The sequence below is a fragment of the Petromyzon marinus genome, unplaced genomic scaffold, assembly GCF_048934315.1.
Source record: "Petromyzon marinus isolate PM22_M1 ecotype Great Lakes invasive population unplaced genomic scaffold, UKy_Petmar_22M1.pri1.0 PM_G_Scaffold_17, whole genome shotgun sequence".
Lineage (NCBI taxonomy): Eukaryota > Metazoa > Chordata > Hyperoartia > Petromyzontiformes > Petromyzontidae > Petromyzon > Petromyzon marinus.
In genome coordinates this window covers 3,473,625-3,497,968 of record NW_027422728.1, presented here as the reverse complement: position 1 = coordinate 3,497,968, position 24,344 = coordinate 3,473,625, and the positions used below count along the sequence as shown (strand labels likewise).

The 24,344-nt window shown below is 44.8% G+C and overlaps 1 protein-coding gene across 7 annotated transcripts in view; it reads right to left on the bottom strand.

Annotated features, from left to right (window-relative positions):
- LOC142911155 (uncharacterized) overlaps window positions 1-24,344 on the bottom strand; it is a 57,645-nt gene that overhangs the window by 18,897 nt on the left and 14,404 nt on the right. For all 7 annotated transcript variants that reach the window (XM_076060253.1, XM_076060252.1, XM_076060250.1 and 4 more), the window contains 16 exons: window positions 19,594-19,758; window positions 16,650-16,717; window positions 15,343-15,416; window positions 14,933-14,991; window positions 14,731-14,800; window positions 14,504-14,577; window positions 13,594-13,702; window positions 13,359-13,453; window positions 12,275-12,450; window positions 7,963-8,030; window positions 7,732-7,784; window positions 5,512-5,616; window positions 5,217-5,320; window positions 3,877-3,994; window positions 3,710-3,780; window positions 2,130-2,202 (listed from right to left, as the gene is read on the bottom strand). In XM_076060253.1, coding sequence (XP_075916368.1) covers window positions 2,130-2,202; window positions 3,710-3,780; window positions 3,877-3,994; window positions 5,217-5,320; window positions 5,512-5,616; window positions 7,732-7,784; window positions 7,963-8,030; window positions 12,275-12,450; window positions 13,359-13,453; window positions 13,594-13,702; window positions 14,504-14,577; window positions 14,731-14,800; window positions 14,933-14,991; window positions 15,343-15,416; window positions 16,650-16,717; window positions 19,594-19,713 — 1,437 coding nt within the window. In that variant the 5' untranslated portion in view covers window positions 19,714-19,758. The remainder of the gene's footprint in view (window positions 1-2,129; window positions 2,203-3,709; window positions 3,781-3,876; window positions 3,995-5,216; window positions 5,321-5,511; window positions 5,617-7,731; window positions 7,785-7,962; window positions 8,031-12,274; window positions 12,451-13,358; window positions 13,454-13,593; window positions 13,703-14,503; window positions 14,578-14,730; window positions 14,801-14,932; window positions 14,992-15,342; window positions 15,417-16,649; window positions 16,718-19,593; window positions 19,759-24,344) is intronic.

Genomic DNA, 24,344 nt, shown 5'->3' with positions numbered 1-24,344 from the left:
CCCTTATCAGTGTATACCTTATCACAGACCAATTCAGACCTTATCGGTCACCCTGTGCCTTTATACATCTCAATGTTCATCCTATACACTACACACGACACAATACACTACACACCAGTCAAGCCCTTATCAGTGTCTACCTTATCACGGACCAATTCAGACCTTATCGGTCACCCCGTGCCTTTATAAATCTCAATGTTCATCCTATACACTACACTACACACTATACACAACACCTTACACTACACACCAGTCAACCCCTTATCAGTGTCTACCTTATCACAGACCAATTCAGACCTTATCGGTCACCCCGTGCCTTTATAAATCTCAATGTTCATCCTATACACTACACTACACACTATACACAACACTATACACTACATACCAGTCAACCCCTTATCAGTGTCTACCTTATCACAGACCAATTCAGACCTTATTGGTCACCACGTGCCTTTATAAATCTCAATGTTTGTCCTATACACTACACTACACACTATACACTACATACCAGTCAAGCCCTTATCAGTGTCTACCTTATCACACACCAATTCAGACCTTGTCGGTCACCCCGTGCCTTTATAAATCTCAATGTTCATCCTGTACACTACACTACACACTATACACAACACTATACACTACACTACACACTATACACTACACTACACACTATACACTACACACCAGTCAACCCCTTATCAGTGTCTACCTTATCACAGACCAATTCAGACCTTATCGGTCACCCCGTGTCTTTATAAATCTCAATGTTCATCCTATACACTACACACTATACACGACACCTTACACTACACACCAGTCAACCCCTTATCAGTGTCTACCTTATCACGGACCAATTCAGACCTTATCGGTCACCCCGTGCCTTTATAAATCTCAATGTTCATCCTATACACTACACTACACACTATACACTACACTATACACTACACACCAGTCAACCCCTTATCAGTGTCTACCTTATCACGGACCAATTCAGACCTTATTGGTCACCACGTGCCTTTATAAATCTCAATGTTTATCCTATGCACTACACTACACACTATACACTACATACCAGTCAAGCCCTTATCAGTGTCTACCTTATCACACACCAATTCAGACCTTGTCGGTCACCCCGTGCCTTTATAAATCTCAATGTTCATCCTGTACACTACACTACACACTATACACAACACTATACACTACACTACACACTATACACTACACTACACACTATACACTACACACCAGTCAACCCCTTATCAGTGTCTACCTTATCACAGACCAATTCAGACCTTATCGGTCACCCCGTGCCTTTATAAATCTCAATGTTCATCCCATACACTACACACTATACACGACACTATACACTACATACCAGTCAACCCCTTATCAGTGTCTACCTTATCACAGACCAATTCAGACCTTATCGGTCACCCCGTGTCTTTATAAATCTCAATGTTCATCCTATACACTACACTACACACTATACACGACACTATACACTACATACCAGTCAAGCCCTTATCAGTGTCTACCTTATCACAGACCAATTCAGACCTTGTCGGTCACCCCGTGCCTTTATAAATCTCAATGTTCATCCTATACACTACACTACACACTATACACAACACTATACACTACACTACACACTATACACGACACTATACACTACATAGCAGTCAACCCCTTATCAGTGTCTACCTTATCACAGACCAATTCAGACCTTATCGGTCACCCCGTGCCTTTATAAATCTCAATGTTCATCCTATACACTACACTACACACTATACACGACACTATACACTACAAATCCTCGACTCACTGAGAACGAGGTAATGCCCCCCATTAAAGAACTAGAGGAATCATAAATTGATCAGAATAGACTACGTGGCAGTCTGCGTAACAAAAATATACAGGGTGCGTATCTTAAAACTATACTCAAGTTTACTGAGACGCAAAACTTGGGTACACTTTTAAGACGAATTTCAGAATAGTCCTCATTGTTTCAACTGTCACACCAGAGGATTGATCCGTCTACTTCTGGATTGGAAACCTAGTGTGCTAAGCAATACATTATGATAATCAATGATTTAAAGCACTTCGTAGAGTACTGTTTTATGTTTCGTATTTACCAAGTTTGTATATTTCTGTACGTGGGCTTCAAGCTGTGCATGATGTTGCGTTTTGGCAGATTCCAACTCTTCCCTGGATTAAAAGAAAAAAAAAACATCATTGCAGGCGTAGTGATCGTCCCACACGATTCCCCGGGACAGAGTAATCAAGAAGGCGGGAGCAAACACATCCACGCGACGATTGGTTAGGGAACGGGGAGCCAAGAGGATTGGCCCGGAACATTCAAAAGGTAAAAGAGCGAGAGGGTTGGGTGGGCGTCAGGTGGGACGGTTAGGCCAGGTTCCATAGTTCCATTTGCATTTATTTGGTATAGCCCTGTGAGCCATTCGGCTCTTGAATCAGGTGCAACCACAACAAACAAAAAACATGAACAAGAAAACATCTTAAAGTGATTATGTGACTGTGCAAACAGAAAATCCAGGAAAAAAAACATCAAAATATTCCTGAAATAGCACCGTACACCAACTCTGTGTGCAAAAATCCCAGTGGGATGCAAGTCAAACAACAACAACCACAATACAACTTAGATTAAGGCCATCAGTCTAACTCCGTACTACAATAAACAAAAACATGGCCAAACCAAATAAACTTTTCAAAATCACCAAAATAAAAGCCATAAATGCAATGTAACAGTGATCATAGGGACTGTGACCGAATTTTTTACAATAAACTACATAAATAACATGCAACACCAAACCCTAGAGCCATATTTTAGGCCACTGAATAGCAGTGGCAGCTAGAGGTGTACAACTCCTCCAGAGCAGTTTTGAGTGAAGATCTCATAGGTAGTGATGGAAGTTGCAGGTGAGGGTGAGAGAGAGGTGACGATTGGTGGAGTGCAACGAGGGGCGGAGCCAGGAAGAGGTTAAAAGAGGGGGCGGGAGGCGGAGTTGGGGTCGTTGCGGGAGAGAGAGAGCGGGGATGAAGGTGTGGACCCATGCCGTGAAATAAAGACCTTACCATGTGGATAAAGGGCCAGAGTCGTCTTTCACAGAGATGGGAGTTGTGTTTGTAACAAAAGTATGTCATCCACAAAAAGGAAAATATTGTGAATTGAAAAGCCCCCCCAAAAAAATAGGCAGGAACAACTTACTTTAGTATTATTATTTGGTTCTTTCGGTAAAGTCACCACGTAGAAATAGAAAATAATAAATTACATAATATCATACGACGTTTCGATTGCAAAGCAAGCAATCATCATCAGGTACAAATGAAAGAGAAACAATTCCTAGTAAACTTAGAAATATAATGCAATACAGCGCAGAATGTCGGCTGACATAACAGTCAACACCCTACCTGGTTGATTACGTTTAAGAGAGAGATAAGACACAGAACCGGAGACACATACATATACAGACGCATAAGCGGAAAGAGTTAACACAGAGACAGAGAGAGAGACACATGTATGGGCATGGTTCTTTGCGGTAAAGTCACCACGTAGAAGGGAAACAATAAAATAATAAAAATATAAAACAATATAATTCTCACGACGTTTCGACTGCAACGCAAGAAGCAATCGTCGTCAGGTGTGAAAACCACAGCTGGAAATTTTCAACGAAGTTTATGAATCAGAACTTACGTTAGGTTTTTATTAATCGATTCCAACTTTTGAACTTTGACCTGTAACGCAGCTTCGTTGCGCTTTGTCGTCTGAAAACGAGAGCGTGGATCATTTTGTAAAAACAGTTTTGCGGTCTGCAATGTCCCACAAAGATGTGCATCGTGCATACGTCCGAGCCAGAATACCTCAATGATGTCGGTAAGTTCCTCGTTTTGTTTCGCCACGCGAGAGAACAGCTCGGTCAGTTCCTCGTTTTCCAAAATAACCAGCCCCAACCTGTTTCTGATGTCAAGGCTGCATATTCTGTTAAAAATTCAAGATCGTTCGGGTACTTTTATTTCACACGCGGTTACTTAGCTCCAGGATATAAAAAACCATAAGCAACAGTTGTGTAAATCCAAGAGAGGAACAATTTATTCTCTGGATTGTACGATGCTGTGGAATGTTTGATGCACCATAAACCTTGGCCCAGTGTCAATAAAGCTAACAAACACACACATTGATATTGGGTAACATTATACTATAATCAGTAAGAACTTGTTTGCGATATCTACTATTTTCAGGTTTTATTTTATCTATCGTTTGAGTCAATTGACAAGCATTCATCCGAGAAAAAATAAAACCATGATTTTTAAACACACTGCCAAACTGTCTCAAAGCTTCACGATTTTTTGTCCGAAAGCTATTTATGGAACCAACGCTTAAGCTACACACACACACACAGACGACATTGCCTGGGACTTGACACCTGTCAAGCACGCCGATTATTCACCGGCGTTTTATATCTTTAACCCGTCGATGCCATGCGTTTCAATAAACTCTACTTCCCTGGTGTCTACTTCCTGAACTCGGATAACCCTGTAGGGCAGTGGCTCTTCACAACCTGAGGGTGCGAGATTCCCCTTTCTGGGGGGGTGCGAGACACGGCCAGATTTGTTTTCTTTAGAAGGTGAAAAAACAAAACGCAAATTTAGCGCGGATACGTTAGTACAACTACTTTGTTTCATCAACCCCTGTGTATTTATTGTGGCCTTACGTCCCACAGCGGGTGCAGAGGAGTTGCTGTGTACAGTAAAACCTTGGATTGCGAGTAACTTGGCCTGCGAGTGTTTGGCGAGACGGGCTACATTTGTAAATAAATATTAACTTGATAAACGAGCGAGGTTCTCGCAATACGCGCAGCGCACGTGTAGACACGCTTTGTACTGCCGGGCGTCACGTGATCACAACTGATGTACCGAGTGCTCTGATTATACGCGAGTGCTTTGGATTACAAAACACGTTTCCGGAACGAATCGTGCTCGCGATCCCACGGTTTCTACCGTATCGACGTCGTACGACGTTGTTAACGGCTGAGAGCCACAGGGGGTGGCAGGCTGCGGTCAAGGTGAAGAGACACCGCTCTCGGGGGAAGGACGGCCGGGGGTCGAAACGATAAAAGGGAGAGAGGGCGAAGGGGGAGGAGGAGGGGAACGCCTAAATGCACCCGAATGAGCGAGCTGAAAAATAACGCTCCAACATTTACCTCTCCTGAGACAGCTCTGATTCCAGGACGTTCGCCGCGTTCAAGGCATCTCTGAGGTCATTCTCCAAGACGCGCTCTTTTGCTTTCGCTCCGTTGAGTTCGCTCTGGAAGTTAAACGACGCCCCAAGATGCGGCGCCGGGCGACGCGAATTGCCACATTTGTGCGCGCAAAAAAGAGCATCCGCAGCGACGACAATTGACGCAATTCTACACGCGTTTGCAAACGATAACGCTCACAGGGAAGTGTTGCGCGGGTTATTATTTTACCCGTAGATTTAAGAAACGTTCGAAATACCTTGCTTTCGTTTTTCAGCGTTTCCATGGCGGCTATCCGCTGTTCCATTTGACAGACGGCTTCTTGGAGTGAAGCTCTCTCTCGTTTGAACGCGTCTAAGGATTCCTTCACGCAAGACACGACACGAGACCAACACCTCCTACGATACCCCAAGATGTGTTTATTGCACCACGGTGGGCGTAAGCTCTCGGATGCCGTAGCAATAGGTTTTACCCTTTTAACTGGCACCAAAAACTTACACCTTTATTCAAGGCATCATGTCTGCAATAACCGCAACACAAGCAGTCAAAATGCAAACAAAAAGACAACTCTGATAATGATATTGGCACTGTCCTTGAATTTGATTGGTCCACACCCGAGACGGCTTTTCTTAGAGCCTAGTCTCCACTGGTGTTGGACCAGAAGACGCCAAAAGGCGTACAACTCAAAAACAACGCACTATCAGAGTATTGAAGGCTCGGGGTGAGCATTTACATTATGAGACCTCCTTTGCCAGTAACAAGATATAGTAATAGGTTTTTACCCTTTTAACTGGCACAAAAAACTCAAATTCAAGGACAGTGCCAATATTATTATCAGAGTTGTCTCTTTTGTTTGCATTTTGACTGCTTGTGTTGTGGTTATTGCAGACATGATGCCTTGAATAAAGGTGTCAGTTTTTCGTGCCAGTTTGAAAGGGTAGAACCTATTACTATATCTTGTTACTGGCAAAGGAGGTCTCATAATGTAAATGCTCTCGGATGCCGTCTGAACGTTCCCTTTCTCTCCCCCCTTCCCCCCCCCCACGTGCTCCCCGAGCCTCTCGGGAGCCCAACGTGAAACGCCTTGCCAAGCAAAACAAAAAATATTGGGACGCGACCCAAAGGCCGTTGTGAGCACAGCGACGGAGACCGACGCAGTGGCCGGCGTTCCGTGTTTGATAAAATCGAAAAGCATCGTTAGACCTCCTTTGCCAGTGCCAAAATATAATAATATAATAGGGGTTTTCCCCCTTTTTTCTGGCAACGAAACTGAAACCTTTTTTTACAAGGATTCATGTCGCTGCATCGACCACAATACCTGCAGTCAAAACGCAAACAAAAAAACCTACTATGATAATATATATGTGGCATTGTCCTTGAAACTGATTGGTCCACACCTAGGGATGGCTTTCTTTTGAGCCTCGACCCAATTGGTGCTAGACCACATGACACCAAAAGGCGTCACACAGCTCAAAGACAATGCACTATCAAGGTAATGAGGGCTCGGGGTGAGCATCTACATCATTGGACCTCCTTTGCCAGTGCCAAAATATAATAATATAGGGGTTTTCCTCCTTTTTTCTGGCAACAAAACTGAAACCTTTTTTTACGAGGAGTCACGTCGCTGCATTGACCACAATATACCTGCAGTCAAAATTCAAACAAAAAACCTACTATGATAATATATGTGGCATTGTCCTTGAAACTGATTGGTCCACGCCAAAAGGCGTCACACAGCTCAAAAACAATGTACGCCTTTTGGCGTCATCTTGTCGAGCACCAATTGGGTCGAGGCTCAAAAGAAAGCCGTCCCTTGGTGTGGACCAATCAGTTTCACGGACAATGCCACATATATATTATCATAGTAGGTTTTTTGTTTGCATTTTGACTGCAGGTGTTGTGGTTAATGCAGTGACGTGAATCCTCGTAAAAAGATTTCAGTTTTATTGCCAGAAAAAAGGGGAAAAACCCTATTATTATTATAAATCGAAAAGCGATTGTGTTTTTTTTTTGGGTAACAAAGTGCGAGCCCCAATACGGCAACGCTGCATAGCTTGCTCAAGCAGGTGACTTCGCTGGCGGAAAACAATCCCAACGCAATTGAACCATTTCAGAGAAGTGGGGCGGGTGGGAAGATAAATCTAAATCATTTAATGTAGCTGCTACAAAGCTTTGGAACCATCTAGCATCGTCTCTTAGCACCTTCACTCTGTCATCTCTGTCCTCACCTAAACCGACTGTTAAGATCACAAAAGTTTCAAATGTGAATGTAAATAGTACAATCTAATTGATTTATTTTAAAAATGTAAACCTGTGTAATTGTTCAAATAGAATGATTTGCTGAGCCACCATTGACAAAGGAGCTTTTTTGGCTCATTGGGCTTTACTTGGCTAATGAACTTGTGAACTACAATCGCGACGTTGAACGTCGCCGCTCTTCTGGCTGATATTGCGATAGACGACATTGAAATGTGCTCACCAGCGTTTCGCGATGTTTCACGTCGTTATTGTCGCTTGCAATCTTCAAATTATCTAAAAATAATAATCGAGTGATAATATTAATTAAGGATTACCAATAAACGTTGGACAACGATGAAAATATATTAAACAGACGTTAACAATGTACACTCCTGATAGAGGTCAAATGTCGCACGTGCGATAAATAATTAACACTCGCAATGGTCACTGACACTCTCAAAACGTTGCCTACCTATTTCTGTATTTTTTTCACGAATATTTCTTTCAAGCCTGCTACGAATCTCAGCTTCTTCGCTGCGCCTGATAAAAAAAACATAACAAGACATCTGCCTCATTTAATTGTTTAAAAAAATGTCATACGCAACGCAGCACACAATCAATGCAAGACGAAAATCGTCCCCGTGTAGCCTTAACAGACTGTTGGGTCAAGTGCTGCTCGCGAGCATCATTGAAGGCCGGCACGGTACACGAGGGGGTGGGTGGCCAGCACCACGCCCGGCCGCCTTTGTCTCCCCAGTGGCGATGTTCACACACCGCACCAGGGTACTCATTTGAGGCCGAGTTGAGTGGAGGCCCGGGACCGGTTCGGATAATCGTCACGCGGACGTTGTGTTCGTGATGTGCGGCAGAAGCCAGATTAAACGATGCAGAAAACTGCATCGGTGAACAAACTGTACTCTATTATTGGTTCTTTTGGTAAAGTCACCACGTAGAAGGGAAACAATAAAATAATAAAAATATAAAACGATAAAATTCTCACGTGTGAAAACCACATATCAAGAAAATTTTCTTGCAGTGGTTTTCACACCTGAAGACGACCGTTTGAGTAATGGTCGAAACGTCGTGAGAATTTTTAATTGTTTTATATATATTTTATTATTTTGTTGTTTCCCTTCAACGTGACTTTACCGAAAAAACTAATATGTACTGTATTTGTTTTGCTTTACAGATACAACAACAGTCAGAGATGTTCTACGCAATGCAGCGCCTTCCCCTTAGTAGCTCCCAACGTCTGAAATTCACAAACTTGAAAACTCGCTAATAACTTAATTGGGAGAAACACGAAGCAACTGTCGCCCCCTACTGCAAAATAATTGCAGACCCAGCGCATCGTGGCTGCTTCTCCCTCTCCCCCCTCCTCCGTTCCGAACAATGATGGACTCGTCCGTCTGAACAAAGCTCGTCGCTTTCCGTGGTGCTAACGTTGAAACAAGGAAAAAATAAACCGGCATGCTAATCCCTCACACTAACATTCTGCCTTTAACATCCTGCTAATCCAACACATTAACACAGCTATTTCAATGCTAAATTGTTCTGTTGATATGTAAACTCGGACTTTAACACCCTGCTAATCCAACACATTAACACAGCTACTTCAATGCTAAATCCTTCTGTTGATATGTAAACTCTGATTTTAACATAGCTACTTCCGTGACCAGTCACATGCTGATCCCTCACACTAACATCATGCTAATCTCCCAGTTACATGCTAATTTCTGACTTTAACATCTTGCTAATCCAACACATTAACACAGCTACATCAATGCTAAATCCTTCTGTTGATATGTAAACTCGGACTTTAACATAGCTACTACCGTGACCAGTTACATGCTAATTCCTCACATTAACATCCTGCTAATCTCCCAGTTACATGCTAATTCCTCACATCAACATCATGCTAATCTCCCAGTTACATGCTAATTCCTCACATTAACATCCTGCTAATCTCCCAGTTACATGCTAATTCCTCACATTAACATCATGCTAATCCAACACGTTAACTTAGCTACTTCAATGCTAAATCCTTCTGTTGATATGTAAACTCCTTCGTCAAGGGGCTCTGCTCCTCCCACCCAGCTTAAAAGACACTGCCAAGCTTAGCAGTGTTCACTCGAGCGCCGTCTTCCCGACAGTTCTGTTCCTTCACCTAAGGAAGGCTACTTGTGTTGTGGCCGAAACGTCATGAGAATTTTATTTTATGTTTTATTTTTATTATTTTATTTCCATTCTACGTGGTGGTGACTTTACCGAAAGAACCAAGAATATGAATCCCTGCAGTCACGAAAGCTTTAAATGGAAATTTAAACTGTACTGTATTTTGATTTAAAGCTTTCGTGACTGCAGTAATTCATATTCTTAGTTTTTTCGGTAAAGTCACGTTGAAGAGAAACAACAAAATAACAAAATATATATAAAACAATAAAAAAAAATTCTCACGACGTTTCGACCATAACTCAAACGGTCATCATCAGGTGTGTCGGTTTGCATAAATTTATTTTGAAAACGGCATATTTATTTATTTATATATATAAAAATAACGTTTGCGTCACGCGCAACGATTGGCTGTTTGCCAGGACTAGTCCATCTATGTTTTGAAAAGAGGAGGGGGGAGACGAAATTTGTTTTTATGTATGCTGTCTGAAAGCCACTGTAAGCGTGAACAATCAATCAAGAACTGAAATGATTTATCAAATCTTTCCAATGATTGCTAAGATAGAATCCATCTTCTCGGTTGAAATTGTCTCTGTGTTTGTATATGTGGATAGCCTCATGAACGAATCTCTCATGGAAGCCAGATGGCTTACAAAGAACCTCCGTCTTGGAAAAGTCAATGGCATGTGAGCCTACTGAATTAGAACAATGATCTGCTACGGCCGAGTTCACTGCTACGGCCGAGTTCACTGCTTATGTGTTCCTGGTCGGATATGCATATATGCATATCCTGCATATATGCATATCCGACCAGGAACACATAAGCAGTGAACTCAAGCACGTACACCAAGCTCTTAGGGCTAATGGTTACTCCGACTATACAATCCGCAAAGCTATCACTCAAACCATGAAGAAGAACCCTCTTGAGGAGCCTTTCAAAACCATCACTTTACCCTACATTGCTGGGATCACAAAAAAGATCTCCAAAATCTTGAATAAACACAAGATCCAGGTCCGTTTCAACACATTACATAAAATCCGTGATCTGGTTCCGTCTGTAAAAGATGTGATTCCGGACATACAATACCCTGGTGTCTACAAACTAAGTTGCCTCTGTGGTAGTAGTTACATTGGAGAAACCAAACGCCATATCTCGGACCGCATTCGTGAACATAAAGCAGACCTTAAACACGGTAGGACCAACACCTCGGCCGTAGCAGATCATTGTTCTAATTCAGTAGGCTCACATGCCATTGACTTTTCCAAGACGGAGGTTCTTTGTAAGCCATCTGGCTTCCATGAGAGATTCGTTCATGAGGCTATCCACATATACAAACACAGAGACAATTTCAACCGAGAAGATGGATTCTATCTTAGCAATCATTGGAAAGATTTGATAAATCATTTCAGTTCTTGATTGATTGTTCACGCTTACAGTGGCTTTCAGACAGCATACATAAAAACAAATTTCGTCTCCCCCCTCCTCTTTTCAAAAAATAGATGGACTAGTCCTGGCAAACAGCCAATCGTTGCGCGTGACGCAAACGTTATTTTTATATATATAAATAAATATGCCGTTTTCAAAATACATTTATGCAAACCGACACACCTGATGATGACCGTTTGAGTTATGGTCGAAACGTCGTGAGAATTTTTTATTGTTTTATATATATTTTGTTATTTTGTTGTTTCTCTTCAACGTGACTTTACCGAAAAAACTAAGAATATGTACTGTATTTGTTTTGCTTTACAGATACCACAACAGTCAGAGATGTTCTACGCAATGCAGCGCCTTCTCCTTAGTAGCTCCCAACGTCTGCAATTCACAAACTTGAAAACTCGCTAATAACTTAATTGGGGGAAACACGAAGCAATTGTCGCCCCCTACTGCAAAACAATTGCAGACCCCCTTCTAAACGTGAACACTGCGGGGCAGTGTCCTTCACTGCAAGGCCGGCGGGCCACGAGCGGCCCCTGGTGGCCTCTTGTGCGGCCCCTGACAATACCCAGATCTGAAATCACCTCCCCATCGTCGTCGTCGTCGTCGTCCTCGTGTGCTGCTGTCAAACCCAGCGGTGTTAAAACGTGTGGCGGCCCTCACGCTGTACCGTGTCTTATCGGCGGACGTGCCCCACCCCCCCCGACCCGCCCTCGCCCTCCGCCACCTCTGAAAATGAGTGAAGAACACCGCCGTGGGGCTTTCCTGCGTCAACCAGCGTAGTACGTGACAATAGCGACGCAACAATAATTAACATCTTCTTTGGTTCTTTCGGTAAAGTCACCATCACGTAGATTGAGAATAAAATAATAAATTGATAAAATGACACGATAAAATTCTCACGACATTTCGGGCCACGACACAAGCGGCCTTCATCAGGTGAAGGGACGAGAATGTCTGGAGGACAGCGCTGGAGCGCTGAGGCAGTCTCGTCCCTTCACCTGATGAAGGCCGCTTGTGTTGTGGCCGAAACGTCGTGAGAATTTTATCGTGTTATTTAATTTTATTAATTTATTATTTAATACAATTAATCCTTGCAGTCACGAACGCTTTAAATCGATGATTAATGTCTCGGCACGCGCCACGTTCCATGTTGTAAAAGTTCACCACTTGCCTCTGGCTGGCTGCTGCTGTCAACTCTTCGTTTGCCTTCTCCAGGTTTTGCACAATCACGTTCAGGTCCCGACGTTCGTGCTGCAGCTTGTCGCACGACAGCCGCTGCCCCGCGGTGCTTGCGGTGAACTCTCGCTCCTTCTCCGCAAAACTTCTCTCCGCGTTTTGCATCCCAGCCTGCATTCAGACCGTACGATGATGAAATCGATGAGGCGGGTGACCCGCTGCATTTGTTCAGATACAGTGAAAAAAGCTTGAGACTTTTCCAAAAAGGCTAAGAGAAAACCATTCCTTATTCTTGGTTCTTTCGGTAAAGTCGCCACGTAGAAGGGAAACTATAAAATGATTAAAATATCAAACAATTAAATTCTCACGACGTTTCGACGGCAACACAAGCAATCATCATCAGGTGTGAAAACCACAGCAAGAACATTTGGAATAAGTGGCGGTGAAAAATGTTTCTTGCTGTGGTGTTCACACCTGATGATGATTGCTTGAGTTGCCGTCGAAACGTCGTGAGAATTTTATTGTTGTATATTTTTATTATTTTATTGTTTCCTTTCTACGTGGCGACTTTACCCGAAAGAACCAAGAATATGAATCCCTGCAGTGACCAAAGCTTTAAATCAAAAAGAAAACCATTCCGTTAAAAATATCCAGTTAAGGAATGCAGACAATATTAGCGATGTAATAAATATGAACGGATACATATTCTTAGCTCTTTCGGTAAAGTCACGTTGAAGGGAAACAATAAAAATAATAAAATATATATAAAACAATAAAAATTCTCACGACGTTTCGACCATAACACAAACGGTCATCATCAGGTGTGTCGGTTTGCATTAATGTATTTATTTTTAAAACACCGTTTAAACACCGTTTAAAAATAAATAAATTAATGCAAACCGACACACCTGATGACGACCGTTTGTGTTATGGTCGAAACGTCGTGAGAATTTTTCTTGTTTTAAATATATTTTATTATTTTGTTTCCCTTCAACGTGGTGACTTTACCGAAAGAGCTAAGAATATGAATCGCTGCAGTCACGAAAGCTTTAAATAAAAAAAATGAACGGATAGGTCACCTGCAGCGTGCTTTCAATTTCCCGACGGCGATTTACTTCGAGTTTCAGGGTACCACTTTCTTTCTGCATTTGCTCAAGCCGTGCTTGAAAGTTGCCTGTTAATTCACGCAAAACAAATGAAATCGGGATCGACTTTCACGGTCGGGACGTGCAGACATTTGCCCACCGCGCACACGCACAAACACATCCGGGCTCGTTGGCAATAAAAAGCGGGCAACTTGAAGTGTGCTCTCACGCTCTGTTTCTTCGAGTCGAGCGCAGCTTTCAATGGAATCTTGCAGCTTTTGCGAGGCCATTTTGAGCTCTTCATTTTTTAACTCCAACAGCTCGGACATTTCTTTGGCCTAAGAGTGAAAAGACGGAACTCTCTGTTTGCTAACTACTGAACGACAAAGATAATAATACGACTTTACGCACGGATCTATGAAATGACCTACTGCTGGGCAAGGCGAGTTTTCTGGTTTGAAAGTCATCATTGAAGTCAGATAAGTTGTGTTTACCAGACTGAAATGAACTTGAGAAATCAAGACAAAGAGGTCGAAATGTGCAGATCCCATATATTTCGTTGAACAAATGCGTTTAGGGCACTGAATACGTTCTAAAGTGGAAATAATTCACATTTTAAGCATTATATTGTTATACAGACGTTTGTAAATTGTAAAAGCAATGTATGAACACTGTACACAATGGCAATAGTAGGCGTTAAAGGCAATAGTATGGGATAGGAACATTAATATATCAGTTTTTATTTGAAGGTGATCTTGATCTTCAAAGGATATTTTATGATTGAGACAGGCATGCCTTTAGGAGCTGCATTTCTTACATTTGAAATCAACAAAAATTAATGAGCCTGAATTATAACAGACCCTTGGGGTTTGAGCTATATATATACACACTGGTTTGTAAAAGGTAATGCATGGTCATTTAATCCAATTTTTTTTTTATCCCAACGTGCATTTAAAATGTGAGCAAAAGCGATCAGCTCGTGGATTCGCCCGAACATGGCTTTCTTTAATCGTCAACTTGTTTACAAAGTCCCACCGCGCTCTTTCCATTTCTTCCACAGCTGCTTCCACTGCGTACGACACACGCGTCATGCATTTAAAATGTGAGCAAAAGCGATGAGCTCATGAATTCGCGCGAACCTGGCTTTCTTTAATCGTCAACTTGTTTACAAAGTCCCACCGCGCTCTCCCCGTCGCTTCCACGGCTGCTTCCACTGCGTACGACACACGCGCGTCGCACGTTCGACAAAGTGGCTGAGCGCGTCAATATTCATCCAGTAAAAACCACAACGGTCATTGATCATCATCGACAGTGCTCTGCGTATCACTGAGCAGCCGTGCATTGCGTCACCCGGCACGAGACTCACCTTTGCCCAACTCAATATTCTTGTCATTTTGAGACTTTAAATTCAATTCGCTGAAAGTCACCGCAAACGTCTTTAAGAGAGGATGACAGCGGGGATCCAGCATTAATGTTAAATGTGCACGTGCGTACGTTCATACCGTTACACGTTTCTCAAGAAATACAATTAAATGAAAACAAAATTTAAAAAGCATCACACATTTTACCTTCAGTTCTGCTTTCAGCGACGAATGAACAGCTTCCACTTCTTCTTGTTCTGTTTCAGCTGCCATTATCACCGTGCGGACGTGACCCACGTGAGTCAACGACAAGCAAGTTTAATCACTAAACGTGTTACACCGTCAACGTCCATTATCACCGTACGCACGTGACCCACGTGAGTCAACGACAATCAAGTTTAATCACTAAACGTGTTACACCGTCAATGTCATTATCACCGTACGCATGGGACCCACGTGAGTCAACGACAATCAAGTTTAATCACTAAACGTGTTACACCGTCAACGTCCATTATCACCGTACGCACGTGACCCACGTGAGTCAACGACAAGCAAGTTTAATCACTAAACGTGTAACACCGGCAACGTCCAATGGTCGGCGAATGTTGAGAATGTACCTCTGGTTAATGTTTGTTGCACTGAAGAGGACTGGCCCTTCAGATCGTCACACATCTGCCTGGTGGCACGGATCCTTACGGACACGGGCACATTGCAAGGACGGCGGGTCAGAAAACCTTCGTAGGAACGTATCCGCCATTTTAAGGCAAAGCGCATTGCAGATGAAGATATTCTTGGTTCTTTCGGTGAAGTCACGTAGAAGGGAAACAACAAAATAAAAACTCACCGTGATTTTGTTGTTTTCTGTGACTTTACAGAAAGAACCAAAGAACGTGAATTCCTGCAGTCGCGAAAGTTTTTAAAATGAAAATGCAGAGAGGATGTTGGTGTCATCAACAAGTCGCTCGTTTGTTCTGCCGGCGTGACCTCTGACCTCCACCCAGTAGTCCACTCAGGGGCGGAGCAACAGGGGGGGATGGGGGGGGTCAGCCCCCCCCCCTGAAAATTTGGGGAAGTCGGCAATCGGGATAACCGGATATCCGGCTGCTGCAAAATGCCGCAGGCTGCCACCTTGTGATGCCACCTTGTGTGCTGCCCTGCAGGCTGTCACCTTGTGCTGCCCTGCAGGCTGCCACCTCGTGTGCTGCCCTGCAGGCTACCACCTTGTGTGCTGCCCTGCAGGCTACCACCCCGTGTGCTGCCCTGCAGGCTACCACCTTGTGATGTCACCTTGTGCTGCCCTGCAGACTGCCACCTTGTGCTGCTGCCCTGCCAGCTGCCACCTTGTGATGTCACCTTGTGTGCTGCCACCTCGTGCTGCCCTGCAGGCTGCCACCTTGTGCTGCCCTGCAGGCTGCCACCTTGTGTGCTGCCCTGCAGGCTGTCACCTTGTGCTGCCCTGCAGGCTACCACCTTGTGCTGCCACCTTGTGATGTCACCTTGTGATGTCACCTCGTGCTGCCCTGCAGGCTGCCACCTTGTGTGCTGCCCTGCAGGCTGCCACCTTGCGTGCTGCCCTGCAGGCTGCTTGAGCGGCAGCCTTGCGAACTTATCGAACTTACTGGCCACGTCGGCGGCTCCGACCTATTAATAAACTCCGCAGCTCAAATCCAATAATTAGTTTTATACATTTGTGGTGCCCATTGGAAAACACAAACACACTGAGATATCTCAGAATGTTGAAGTCAGCAACCCCCCCAAAGTCAAAATCCTGGCTCCTCGCCCCTGAGTCCACCGGACATCTCTGAAATCTACCGGACATTTGTTACAAAAAAAGAGCTTCATTGCTCTTCGGGTTTCTCCAGTAAGTTTAGGAACCTAAACAGAGGACAAAGATGAAATTCGAGGGAAATGAATAACTTCTTACTTCTCCATTAAATCTCCTTTGATGTCAATCACGTCTTGAAGTTGCGCGCTGAGGTGTACATTTTCAAGCTGAAAGGAAACACGACACACACACTTCGCTGAGGTGACGCATACCGCTTCAACACAGTTGTCTGATAATTGTTATCTGACACACAGCACTGATAATGACGTTCGGGTTTCATAAAGCATCGTCAATCATGCAGACAAAGCGATCGCTGAGGAACCACAGACACGAATCTTATTGCTGTCCAGTTGAAGCTACAAACAGATTAGAAGCACCTTTAAATTATTGTCTTGGCAAACCAAGTGTTTCTCTATTTTAGTTAACAATGACGAATGATGAGTGGACACAATTACCAATCATAATGATGACTATGGGGAATCCACAAAAACAACCTAATCGTGATTATAACCAGACGAAATTAATGAGTCTGAAACAATATGCAAATGTAGCAACGTTATTTGAGATGCCACTGCATCTCCCATTGAGCACGGTTGGCTACGTACGGTGTGAAAGAAGTTCAACATACACACACGTAGCACGGTTGGCTACGTACTGTGAAAGATGTTCAACATACACACACATAGCACGGTTGGCTACGTACGGTGTGAAAGAAGTTCAACAAACACACACACAGCACGGTTGGCTACGTACGGTGTGAAAGATGTTCAACATACACACACGTAGCACGGTTGGCTACGTACGGTGTGAAAGATGTTCAACATACACACACACATAGCACGGTTGGCTACGTACGGTGTGAAAGAAGTTCAACATACACACACGTAGCACGGTTGGCTACGTACGGTGTGAAAGAAGTTCAACATACACACACATAGCACAGGTGGCTACGTACGGTGTGAAAGAAGTTCAACAAACACACACATAGCACGGTTGGCTACGTACGGTGTGAAAGAAGTTCAACATACACACACGTAGCACGGTTGGCTACGTACGGTGTGAAAGATGTTCAACATACACACACATAGCACGGTTGGCTACGTACGGTGTGAAAGAAGTTCAACACACACACACACATAGCACGGTTGGCTACGTACGGTGTGAAAGATGTTCAATATACACACACAGCACGGTTGGCTACGTACGGTGTGAAAGAAGTTCAACATACACACAGTGCACTGAGGAAAACCAAACCTGATCATTGGCTACGTGTCTACGTCAAAAGATTGATGAAGTTTACCGATTAGCTGACAATAAATGTTTGGGTTTGGAGAAATGAGGAGCCACTCACACCAACATTGAATGAAAGCGTTTCACTGCTTTAGTCGACAAGACTAAGAGATTTATTTTTGGTTCTTTCGGTAAAGTCACCACGTAGAAGGGAAACAATAAAGTAATAAAAATATAAAACAATATAATTCTCACGACGTTTCGACGGCAACACAAGCAATCATCGTCAGGTGTGAAAACCACAGAAAGAAAATTTTAAAAAAGTGGCGGTGACATTTTTTTCTTGCGGTGGTTTTCACACCTGATGATGATCGCTTGCGTTGCAGTCGAAACGTCGTGAGAATTTTATTGTTTTAAATTTTTATTATTTTATTTTTTCCCTTCTACGTGGCGACTTTACCGAAAGAATCAAGAAGAAGACGAAGAAGAGATTTGAAGTTTACGTCACTGCAGGAATCCATAATCTTTGGTTCATTCGGTAAAGTCACCACCACGTAGAAGGGAAACAATAAAATAATAAAAAATATCAAACAATAAAAGTCTCACGACGTTTCGACTGCAACACAAGCAATCATCATCAGGTGTGAAAACCACAGCAAGAATTTTTTTTTAAAGAGCGGCGGTGAAAATTGTTTTCTTGCTGTGGTTTTCACACCTGACGATGATCGCTTGCGTTGCAGTCGAAACGTCATGATAATTTGATCGTTTTAAATTTGTATTATTTTATTGATTCCCTTCAACGTGGCGGTGACTTTACCGAAAGAACCAAGAATATGAATCCCTGCAGTCACGAAATATTTAAATAAAAATTTAATAAGACTAAGAGATTTGAAGTTTTTCGTCACCGCAGGAATCCACAGTCTTTGCTTTCATTCAAGTAAAGTCGCGTAGCGCGTATAAAAATACAACACAAAATAATAAATCAAATCACGACGTTTCCATCGCGACACCACAGGCGGCGGTCGTCCTCAGGCGAAAATAAAAATTAAACCTCTTGCTGCTGCTGCTGTTGTTGTTGTTGTGACAGGACTCTCTCGCTGGTTCAGCAGTTCCACTGCAGGGATTACTTTTTTTACCGCCCTAGGACAAAGGTGTTGCGATCGAAACGTCGTGGACATTTTATCATCTTTATACCTACCACGTGACTTTACCGAAGTAACCAAAGATTAAAGGCCAAGAGAATGACCGCGCGCAATGCACAAATACTCCGCGGAAACTCGACAAGTCGTCGGCCCGCAAACCAACTCAGCCACCCCTAGCAACAAAATGCATTCGCTTGTTTCTCTAAATAGCAGTAACACTAAATCACTCATATTACGGGAATACAAACGCTTTATTTTTTTAAACGCAGCTACGAGGTTTTTTTTTAGGGGGGGCGCATTTAGACCCGAGGGTTAAGGTCGTTTTTCCTCACCTAATTTTTAAATATCACGAGTTTAATTTAATAATAATAATGACGTACATTGTAATTACTCTCCGGATCAGCCTGCGTCACAACCCCGCGACCACCCGGAGGAGCATGGAGGACCACCGGTGGTACGGGGGAGGGAGGGAGGGTGACCACACTGTGAGAAGCACTGCTTTAGAGAAATAAGACCACTTACTGCTGCTGCTGTTGCCCACCTGTGTTACTCACAGCCCTGACGACCACCCGGAGGAGCGTGGTGGACCACCGGTGATACCGGGGGTGAGTGACCACACTGAGAAGCACTGCTTTAGAGAAATGAGACCACTTACTGCTGCTGCTACCCACCTGTGTTTGTCGAGTTGATTTCTGCAGAGCGTCGGCCGTCTCCTGGGCCATTCTGACAGCTTCCTCCTTTTTGCTGAGCTCAGAGTGAACTCTGACCTTCCACATGTTCAACTTGTTCATTTCACAGCGCAAAGAATTGTACGTCCTTGACACGTGATCTTTATTCTGCGAAGAAAAAAAAACAACCAAACACAACACACGGCATGAGGAGCGTGTGTCAGCAGCTTCCCAAGCCGTAGTGTCGTGAACACATCAAGATTTTCCGCTGCCCGATGACCGATCATTCGCGATAAACGTTCTTGGGTTGGCTCGCGTAAGTGTGTGTCGTTACCCTCCACCACCCGACCCAGCCAGTGAGGTTTGTCACGTAAACAAAACGCGCCAGTGAATTACTACTTCGGCCCACCGGTGTGTCGGAGAGTAAATCCACAACATTTACACATTCATACTTTACGCGATATAACCCAAAAAACATTTATTATACGAATATAATTGGTCGTGAAAGCCTACGTGTTGAACTGATTATTATTACTCCATTTCAACCGAAAACTCGATCAAGTCATGTACAAGCACAAATACACGGTTTTTTTATTTTTTAAATTAACTTTCCCTTAAAACGTCTTTGCCAAGTGCTGTGAACGTAAAAATGTTTAAGGCGCAGATCTGAAATTGTTTGATCGTAATCACTGCTGGCAAAAGGGCCTCCACTAGAGGGCGCTCAGTAGAGGCTGAACTCTTCCACGCTGTTCAAGACGTCTTGGAAGAGAAACCCTCACTAGGGGCTGAACTCTTCCACGCTGGGGAGACGTCTTGGTAGAGAAACCCTCACTAGGGGCTGAACTCTTCCACGCTGTTCAAGACGTCTTGGAAGAGAAACCCTCCCTAGGGGCTGAACTCTTCCACGCTGGGGAGACGTCTTGGTAGAGAAACCCTCACTAGGGGCTGAACTCTTCCACGCTGTTCAAGACGTCTTGGAAGAGAAACCCTCCCTAGGGGCTGAACTCTTCCACGCTGTTCAAGACGTCTTGGTAGAGAAACCCTCACTAGGGGCTGAACTCTTCCACGCTGTTCAAGACGTCTTGGAAGAGAAACCCTCACTAAGGGCTGAACTCTTCCACGCAGTTCAAGACGTCTTCGTAGAGAAACCCTCACTAGGGGCTGAACTCTTCCACGCTGTTCAAGACGTCTTAAAGGAAGAGAAACCCTCACTAGGGGCTGAACTCTTCCACGCTGTTCAAGACGTCTTGGTTAGAGAAACCCTGACTAGGGGCTGAACTCTTCCATGCTGTTCAAGACGTCTTGGTAGAGAAACCCTCACTAGGGGCTGAACTCTTCCACGCTGTTCAAGACGTCTTGGAAGAGAAACCCTCACTAGGGGCTGAACTCTTCCACGCTGTTCAAGACGTCTTGGTAGAGAAACCCTCACTAGGGGCTGAACTCTTCCACGCTGGGGAGACGTCTTGGAAGAGAAACCCTCACTAGGGGCTGAACTCTTCCACGCTGTTCAAGACGTCTTGGAAGAGAAACCCTCACTAGGGGCTGAACTCTTCCACGCTGTTCAAGACGTTTTGGTAGAGAAACCCTCACTAGGGGCTGAACTCTTCCACGCTGTTCAAGACGTCTTGGTAGAGGAACCCTCACTAGGGGCTGAACTCTTCCACGCTGTTCAAGACGTCTTGGTAGAGAAACCCTCACTAGGGGCTGAACTCTTCCACGCTGTTCAAGACGTCTTGGAAGTGAAACCCTCACTAGGGGCTGAACTCTTCCACGCCGTTCAAGACGTCTTGGTAGAGGAACCCTCACTAGGGGCTGAACTCTTCCACGCTGTTCAAGACGTCTTGGTAGAGAAACCCTCACTAGGGGCTGAACTCTTCCACGCTGTTCAAGACATCTTGGAAGAGAAACCCTCACTAGGGGCTGAACTCTTCCACGCTGTTCAAGACATCTTGGAAGAGAAACCCTCACTAGGGGCTGAACTCTTCCACGCTGTTCAAGACCTCTTGGTAGAGAAACCCTCACTAGGGGCTGAACTCTTCCACGCTGTTCAAGACGTCTTGGTAGAGGAACCCTCACTAGTGGCTGAACTCTTCCACGCTGTTCAAGACGTCTTGGTAGAGGAACCCTCACTAGGGGCTGAACTCTTCCACGCTGTTCAAGACGTCTTGGAAGAGAAACCCTCACTAGGGGCTGAACTCTTCCACGCTGTTCAAGATGTCTTGGTAGAGAAACCCTCACTAGAGACTGAACTCTTCCACGCTGTTCAAGATGTCTTGGTAGAGAAGCCCTCACTAGGGGCTGAACTCTTCCACGCTGTTCAAGACGTCTTGGAAGAGAAACCCTCACTAGGGGCTGAACTCTTCCACGCTGTTCAAGACGTCTTCGTAGAGAAACCCTCACTAGGGGCTGAACTCTTCCACGCTGTTCAAGACGTCTTGGAAGAGAAACCCTCACTAGGGGCTGAACTCTTCCACGCTGTTCAAGACGTCTTAAAGGAAGAGAAACCCTCACTAGGGGCTGAACTCTTCCACGCTGTTCAAGACGTCTTGGTAGAGGAACCCTCACTAGGGGCTGAACTCTTCCACGCCGTTCAAGACGTCTTGGTAGAGAAACCCTCACTAGGGGCTGAACTCTTCCACGCTGTTCAAGACGCCTTGGAAGTGAAACCCTCACTAGGGGCTGAACTCTTCCACGCCGTTCAAGACGTCTTGGTAGAGGAACCCTCACTAGGGGCTGAACTCTTCCACGCTGTTCAAGACGTCTTGGTAGAGAAACCTTCACTAGGGGCTGAACTCTTCCACGCTGTTCAAGACATCTTGGAAGAGAAACCCTCACTAGGGGCTGAACTCTTCCACGCTGTTCAAGACGTCTTGGAAGAGAAACCCTCACTAGGGGCTGAACTCTTCCACGCTGTTCAAGACGTCTTGGTAGAGAAACCCTCACTAGGGGCTGAACTCTTCCACGCTGTTCAAGACGTCTTGGTAGAGGAACCCTCACTAGGGGCTGAACTCTTCCACGCTGTTCAAGACGTCTTGGAAGAGAAACCCTCACTAGGGGCTGAACTCTTCCACGCTGTTCAAGATGTCTTGGTAGAGAAACCCTCACTAGGGGCTGAACTCTTCCACGCTGTTCAAGACGTCTTGGAAGAGAAACCCTCACTAGGGGCTGAACTCTTCCACGCTGTTCAAGACGTCTTAAAGGAAGAGAAACCCTCACTAGGGGCTGAACTCTTCCACGCTGTTCAAGACGTCTTGGTAGAGGAACCCTCACTAGGGGCTGAACTCTTCCATGCCGTTCAAGACGTCTTGGTAGAGAAACCCTCACTAGGGGCTGAACTCTTCCACGCTGTTCAAGACGTCTTGGAAGTGAAACCCTCACTAGGGGCTGAACTCTTCCACGCCGTTCAAGACGTCTTGGTAGAGGAACCCTCACTAGGGGCTGAACTCTTCCACGCTGTTCAAGACGTCTTGGTAGAGAAACCCTCACTAGGGGATGAACTCTTCCACGCTGTTCAAGACATCTTGGAAGAGAAACCCTCACTAGGGGCTAAACTCTTCCACGCTGTTCAAGACGTCGTGGAAGAGAAACCCTCACTAAGGGCTAAACTCTTCCACGCTGTTCAAGACGTCTTGGAAGAGAAACCCTCACTAGGGGCTGAACTCTTCCACGCTGTTCAAGACGTCTTGGAAGAGAAACCCTCACTAGGGGCTGAACTCTTCCACGCTGTTCAAGACGTCTTGGTAGAGGAACCCTCACTAGGGGCTGAACTCTTCCACGCCGTTCAAGACGTCTTGGTAGAGAAACCCTCACTAGGGGCTGAACTCTTCCACGCTGTTCAAGACGTCTTGGAAGTGAAACCCTCACTAGGGGCTGAACTCTTCCACGCCGTTCAAGACGTCTTGGTAGAGGAACCCTCACTAGGGGCTGAACTCTTCCACGCTGTTCAAGACGTCTTGGTAGAGAAACCCTCACTAGGGGCTGAACTCTTCCACGCTGTTCAAGACATCTTGGAAGAGAAACCCTCACTAGGGGCTGAACTCTTCCACGCTGTTCAAGACGTCTTGGAAGAGAAACCCTCACTAGGGGCTGAACTCTTCCACGCTGTTCAAGACCTCTTGGTAGAGAAACCCTCACTAGGGGCTGAACTCTTCCACGCTGTTCAAGACGTCTTGGTAGAGGAACCCTCACTAGTGGCTGAACTCTTCCACGCTGTTCAAGACGTCTTGGTAGAGGAACCCTCACTAGGGGCTGAACTCTTCCACGCTGTTCAAGACGTCTTGGAAGAGAAACCCTCACTAGGGGCTGAACTCTTCCACGCTGTTCAAGATGTCTTGGTAGAGAAACCCTCACTAGAGACTGAACTCTTCCACGCTGTTCAAGATGTCTTGGTAGAGAAGCCCTCACTAGGGGCTGAACTCTTCCACGCTGTTCAAGACGTCTTGGAAGAGAAACCCTCACTAGGGGCTGAACTCTTCCACGCTGTTCAAGACGTCTTCGTAGAGAAACCCTCACTAGGGGCTGAACTCTTCCACGCTGTTCAAGACGTCTTGGAAGAGAAACCCTCACTAGGGGCTGAACTCTTCCACGCTGTTCAAGACGTCTTAAAGGAAGAGAAACCCTCACTAGGGGCTGAACTCTTCCACGCTGTTCAAGACGTCTTGGTAGAGGAACCCTCACTAGGGGCTGAACTCTTCCACGCCGTTCAAGACGTCTTGGTAGAGAAACCCTCACTAGGGGCTGAACTCTTCCACGCT